We start from the raw sequence: 6,851 nt of genomic DNA, 5'->3' as shown, positions 1-6,851 counted from the left end.
TTTATTAAATAAAGATCCAAATTAGTAACTCCCATTGACAATTTAAAAGAAAATTAAACATCGAAATAGAAAAAACACTGTATCTGAAAAACAATCATTTTATATTTTCTAGCACACTACCACCAATCAAATGATTAATATTATCATCTGACAGTAAAAAAAATTAAAGACATCCAAATTGACTATGTCAAATGGATCATAATCATCAACAAAAATGATCTCTATTTTCCTTTTTCCTTTGATCGATTTTTAATATATAGATCCACAAGATATCTTGTTGTAAGACAGGTATAAGACCAATGTCCCTCCATCCCATACTTACTAAAAGGGAGAATAAAATATGACAAAGAATTAAAGATGTTGCATGCGTATACAAAGTTAAAGTAAAAAAACTATAGTTGCAAAATATGGCATTAAAATAGTATGATTCCCTTTGAATCAACGAGATCCTCTTTTTTAGTGATCAAAAGTGGTAAAAAATAATTAGTCTAAAATAAGTTCACTCAATATTTTAACTAAATAGGCCCAACCAATCAACTTATCCATGCATTGCTCAATTAGTCAACTCAAACTTATTATCAATCGAACTGCATAACTAATTAATCAATCGAGATTCAATTGCCTTCAACTAGACTCCTTTGAGTCAACCATGGATTCTATTTCAGTTGGATGTCGTGGACGATCAAGCCATCAATCAAGAATCCGTCACCTCCCGCGTTATCATTCCCGCCGATGAAGGGACCTGAAGAAGGAAATTGACCGTACAAATTAGTAAGGTGTCAAGGATTCCTGACAGACCACTCCTATGCTCAAGTCAGTATAAGAAGAAGAAGAAATGTATGAAGTAGCTAATGCCCAGTTTACTTGGAGGTGCGGAAAGAGAAACTGCAGAAAAGTTTCCCTTGCATGCATGCATCCTTCGTTTACCTCTCGAAGTTTTTAGGAAGGAAAGAAATTTGATCCATCAGCGGATCATTTTCTCCTCAAAACTTGTCATCCCGAAATCGGGCGGAACGCGACGGACGGACAAAAAAATAAAAATAAAAATTCACTCCGCTTTCGCACCGCACCGGCCCTTGGAGACGTGGGAGACCGGGCTCTCGCGTCGTCCTGCTCCCATTAACCGGGCTCTCGTGTCGTCCTGCTCCCATTAACAGGATCATCTCTACAGTTCGTCGTTCTTTCTTATCTCCGGCGGTATCAAATCCTGCAGCAGACCGTGGTCCCTGGACGACGCTCCCTCGGTCGTCGTTCTTTCTTATCTCCGTAGTGATCATGGAGTTGGGGGTCAACGGGGGAGAGGACGAGGAGCTGCGGTGGCGGAGAGGAAGTTCAGAGGCGGAGCCGGAGCCGGAGCAGGAGGGAGGTAGCTGCCGAGCAAGGAGAGGTGGTAGCTCTTCGGCGGAAGCACGCTGAATCCGAGCGTCGGCGGCGGCGGAAGCAGAGGGTCGGGCGGCGGCGGGATCAACAGCGGTTGATGCGCGTGGCCGCGTGGGAGGATGGGGCTGGGGTGGGTGTGCTGTCCCTCGTACGTCGTCACCACCACCGCCGAATCGTCCGACGACCGCTCCACCCGCCGCGGCTTCACAGAAGCTCTGGTCGCCGACGCCCTTTGCAGAGGGTGGCTTCGACGCGAGGAAGAAGAAGGTGGCTTCGACGCGAGGAAGAAGATCACCCGCCGCCGGCGGAAAAGCAGAGCAGCGTCTTCCTCTCCCCCTGCGGCGGAATGCTTTTCCGTCGTTTACTCTCCCTGTGGCGAGGGATTTCCTTTCTCTTCCCTAGGGATTTATTTTCCTTAGGGATTCCTTTCTTTTCTTCATCCGTTGTACGAAGTAAACATAGCATAAGAGTCCAAAGAGAGTTTTCATACCTGGGATAGGGATTATATATTCGCAGAGAGGAATCTCCATGTTGGCACGGGGGCAGACCCCTATCATGATTGGCGGGGCAAGTTTTGACAATCACTGCTAGTGGTCCTAACAGGTGGCATCTAGAGGACCAAATCCGGCAACCTCATAACCGCCCTATGACTCAGCAGTGTGGAATATTCTGGTCTTTTGGTCGTAGGTGCAGACACGAGAGGATATAGGGGACCAATTCTGACAACCTCGTAACCGCCCTATGGCTTGGTAGCGCTCGCACGCTTGAGGGCTTCTAGCGCCTTTTGGGATGAGAGAGAGAGGGTGTGTCGAGGTCGGAAGGGTCGAGTGACCGAGTTTGTCGAGATCGAGAGTGACCAAGAGATAGGCCGAGCGACCGAGTTTGTCAAGGTCGGGAGTGACCGAGTTTGTCGAGGTCAGGAGTGGCCAAGAGATAGGTCGAGCGACCGAGTTTGTTGGGGTCAAGAGTGGCCGAGAGATAGGTCGAGTGATCTAATTCGTAGAGGTCGGAAGTGGCCGAGAGATAGGCCGAGCGATCGAGTTTGTCGAGATCGATAGTGGTCGAGAGATAGACCGAGCGACTGAGTTTGTAGAGGTCGGGAGAGTCGAACATATCCACCTAAGATTGACTGTTGGCCCTTTGACTTGTCCTATCAGTCTGCCTCTTGACCTTCACTGTCACGTAAGACTACTTAGGATCCGCTAGATCAGATTCAATCTATCGATTCGTAACCAGTTCATCTGATCATGAAAGATTACCAATATCCAACGGGATTCCGTTTCTTGCTCGGTGATAATTACAATAGCAAGGCAAAATGTCCACCTCGATAACAAAATTCAAATGATAGCGCCAACGCATGTAAAACACGCACGTCGTCGTTGAGTCCAAAGCGGTTGCTGCTCCACACTTTCTCAAAGCCAACGCCCACAACCATCAATATAATTGAGATAAGCAGAGTTTGCTATCGATCGAGTTAATTAGATCCCAACGATGGTGGCGTTCACCGGCGGCGCGTCGCCATTTAGAACCGTCGAGCACTGCTCGTCGGCGGGCCGCGAGGGCCACTCGGTGGTGGCCGACATGGACGGCACCCTGCTCCTCGGCCGCAGCTCCTTCCCTTACTTCGCGCTCGTCGCCTACGACGTAGGCGGCCCGCTGAGGCTGCTCTTCCTGCTGCTGCTGGCGCCCTTAGCCGGCCTGCTCTACTACTTGGCCTCGGAGTCGGCCGGGATCCAGGTGCTGATCTTCGCGGCCTTCGCCTGGGCGCGCGTGGAGGACATCGAGTCCGCCGCGCGCGCGGTGCTGCCCAAATTCTACGCCGCGGACCTCCATCCGGAGGCGTGGCGCGTGTTCTCGGCGTGCGGCCGCCGGTGCGTGCTGACGGCGAACCCCAGGGTCATGGTGGAGGCCTTCCTGAAGGATTACCTGGGGGTGCATCTGGTGATTGCGACGGAGATCCAGACGTACAGGGGCCGCGCCACGGGGTTCGTCAGCCGCCCGGGGGTTCTCGTCGGCCGGAACAAGGCGGCCGCGATGCGGAAGCACATGCCGGAGGCGGCGCCGGAGATAGGACTGGGGGACAGGGAGAGCGATTACCCCTTCATGAGTCTCTGTCAGGTATAACAAATTAATTAGTAGCTTAATTACAAGTGGATTAGTTAATTAATTACAAATTAATGGGTTAATTGTGACAGGAAGGGTACGTGGTGCCACGGGAGTCAAAGTCAAAAGTGGGCCCCGTCCCGTGGGAGAGTCTGCCGAAGCCCGTCATGTTTCACGACGGCCGGTTGGCCCTCCGGCCAACGCCGCCGCTGGCCTTCCTCACTCTCCTCTGGCTGCCCGTCGGCTTCCTGCTCGCCTGCATCCGTATCGCAGCCGGATCGCTCCTCCCGATGCGGTTCGTCTACCACGCCTTCCGCGCGCTGGGCGTGCGCGTCACGGTGCGCGGCACGCCGCCGCCGGCCCCGAGCAAGTCCGCAGGGCACTCCGGCGTCCTCTTCGTCTGCTCCCACCGCACCCTCCTCGATCCAATTTTCCTCTCGACCGCCCTGGGACGCCCCATCGCCGCGGTCACCTACTCCGTCTCGCGCCTCTCCGAGTTCCTCTCGCCCATCCTCACGGTGGCCCTCACCCGCGACCGCGAGCGCGACGCCGCCATGATCAAGGGGCTGCTGCAGGACGGAGACCTGGTGATTTGCCCCGAGGGGACCACGTGCCGCGAGCCCTTCTTGCTGCGCTTCTCCGCCCTCTTCGCGGAGCTGACGGACGAAATCGTGCCGGTGGCTATGGTGAGCGGGATGAGCATGTTCCACGGCACGACGGCGAGGGGGTGGAAGGGGATGGACCCCTTCTACTTCTTCATGAATCCCAGCCCCAGCTACGAGGTCACCTTCCTCGACAAGCTGCCGAGGGAGCTCGCCTGCGGCGGCGGCGGCAAGTCCAGCCACGAGGTCGCAAACTACATCCAACGCGCGATCGGGTCGGCGCTGGGCTACGAGTGCACCCAGTTCACGAGGAAGGACAAATACAAGGCTCTGGCAGGGAACGACGGCACTGTGCCGGAGAAGAAGGGCGAGGGGGGACGCATAAAGCTCATGGGCTGTTAGAGTAATGTTCTATAAATTGCTTAGTATGATGCTTCAAAAACTAAATACTAAATGAATAAATAAATAAATTTAGAACAACAAGTCCAAAAATTTTCAAATCGTGTCCTTTAATTTAATTTAATTTTATTTTTTCCCCAAAAGGTCACTCCACCCAATTGTCTAAAAGCCTAAAATGTCCCCTAAATCTTTCAAACTGTTCCAAGCAATATCTCTATCATTCTCAATTTTTCTAAATTACTCTAAAATTCTTCTATATCTTATAGAATAAATGTAATAATAGAGTGTCAAAAATTATCTACTAAATTACCTTAAAAAAATATGTTGGAGACTTAAATTCCGCTGTAGGAGTTCTTATATATTAACTATTTACTCTTAGATTGAGTAGTATAAATAGCCGATCTGAGACATGATTAAGTTAGTTATTTTTTGGACTGATTTGCTGAAGTGGATAAAAATTAATTTCGACGAAACCGACAATCCTCTCTCCCGTAGTGGTCAACTGCAGCTTCCCGAATTACTTCCTCACAGATGGTTATAGGGCTAATCGTGTGAGGTCCATAAGCTATTTATATGTGAGGAGGTAAATCGAGAAACTGTAATTGACCACTACGGGAAGGGCATTGCTTCGACTTCGTCAAAATTCAACCTTTGTCCACTTCAACAAGTCTACCCTTGCAATAATCAACTCAATTATGTCTCGAGAGCAATTAACTATTCTTCAATGTTGAAGAGGAGGATATTCTCTTTGTAATTATATATTTTATACATTCTCTATTGTATTTTATTTTCACAAACATCATATTGTTATTCACACTAATTAATCTTGTTTTTTTATTATGATAACCTTCACAATCTATTTACAATCTTATTAACCTTTGTGGTAGGTGATAGGATCACATGAATGGATTGGTTAGTGGTTGGCAAATATGAAACTTATAGATACAAATTCTTGATTTCTTTCGCACACCCGCAAGTTTAAAAACACTCAAGTCGTGTCAAAGTTATACGCATTGTGAAAATAACAAAGAACAATAAGCAATATTAACGATGTTAATAATGTAATTTTATATAGTCCAGATCCTCTATCCAACTCTATAGCCTACAAAGTGAATCACACATGAAATTCACTATCAAAAAGTCTTTTCTAAAGTGAAGAAACCTTATACAAGATGTGTGTACCTTCTCTTATAGTAATAGAACTAATCAAAGTAAAGAGGATAAGATTATTAAGAGTTTGTAAATGTCTACAAAGGGTTTGTAAATGTCTACAAAGAGTCCTAAAAATAACACAACTTCGTGGAGATGCGTAAAGGCCTAAAAAGTATGGCTTTGTTGTTCTCTTTCAAGCTCCCCTTTACCCGTCTATTTGGAACTTTCAATCTATGTTTGGGATAAACTTCATCCAATTGTTTTTATAATAGTAGTTAACTCTATTCCTTCATAGTCGATTGAAACATAGATCTCGCTATCTGCAATTGTAGTCTTTAGTCTATTTGGAACTTTCAATCTATGTTTGGGATAAACATCCAATTGTTTTTATAATAGTAGTTAACCTATTCCTTCATAGTCCATAGATCTCGCTATCTGCAATTGTAAATCATTGACAATCCAACCTCACCCTATCGACTCAATCTCTAATACTTGATTGTTTAGTTGATTCAACGCTAAACATTAGTTAATTAACTTTTTAATTGATTCAACACATTAGTTAATTGAGGTCAACCTCCAATTGACTAAATCATTGACTACAATCCAAAATACTTTTTTTAGTCAAGTCTACACCTAAATAAAAATCTACATAAATCCTAAATTTTAAATCTCTCGACTCTCACAATTCACTTAAATTTATTTTACCTTTTTGCAATTTCGCTTTGCCCGCAAGGTTATCTTCCATTAGATCATAAGTCCTTAGAATGCATCAAATCCTAAGCTCATTCTTAAATTTTTTTTCTTACTTTTTTGTCTTCCATTAGATCATAAATCCCTCGAATGCACCAAATCCTAAGCTCATTCCACATTTCATCCTCCATTGTTTTTTTTTTACCAACGTGGTTTGCCTTCTTCTAGCTATTTCAATACTATTGCAATATTTTTCCCAAGTGATCAATTTCTACCCCTCAGATAAACTAAGCCCTATGCTCTTGATCCTTAGACCATAGCAATTTAATAAGTTCAGATTAGTCAATTTAGGTGGGTCAATCTATCTAGTTATAGTCTGTGCAAGCCGATCAATTTGCTCAATCTAAGTGAATTGATCGATCTAGGCAAGCCAATCGAACCAAACAAGTAATGCCGAGCGAGTTAAGCAAGCTGAGTGAGACACCTAACCTATCCCACTTGATCGACTCGCCAAAGCAACTCGAT

General features: G+C 46.3%; 1 protein-coding gene across 1 annotated transcript; it reads left to right on the top strand.

Moving 5' to 3' along the window:
- Positions 1-2,871: 2,871 nt before the first annotated feature.
- Positions 2,872-4,487, top strand: LOC141825322 (glycerol-3-phosphate acyltransferase RAM2-like). Its single transcript, XM_074712711.1, has 2 exons — positions 2,872-3,498; positions 3,576-4,487. The coding sequence occupies exons 1-2, from the start codon at positions 2,872-2,874 to the stop codon at positions 4,485-4,487; spliced, it is 1,539 nt and encodes a 512-aa protein (XP_074568812.1).
- The last annotated feature ends 2,364 nt before the right edge of the window (positions 4,488-6,851 follow it).

This window comes from Curcuma longa, chromosome 3 (genome assembly GCF_044706935.1).
Source record: "Curcuma longa cultivar G26 ecotype Majalengka, Jawa Barat chromosome 3, ITB_CL_G26_1.1, whole genome shotgun sequence".
Lineage (NCBI taxonomy): Eukaryota > Viridiplantae > Streptophyta > Magnoliopsida > Zingiberales > Zingiberaceae > Curcuma > Curcuma longa.
This window is presented reverse-complemented; position numbering and strand designations above follow the sequence as displayed.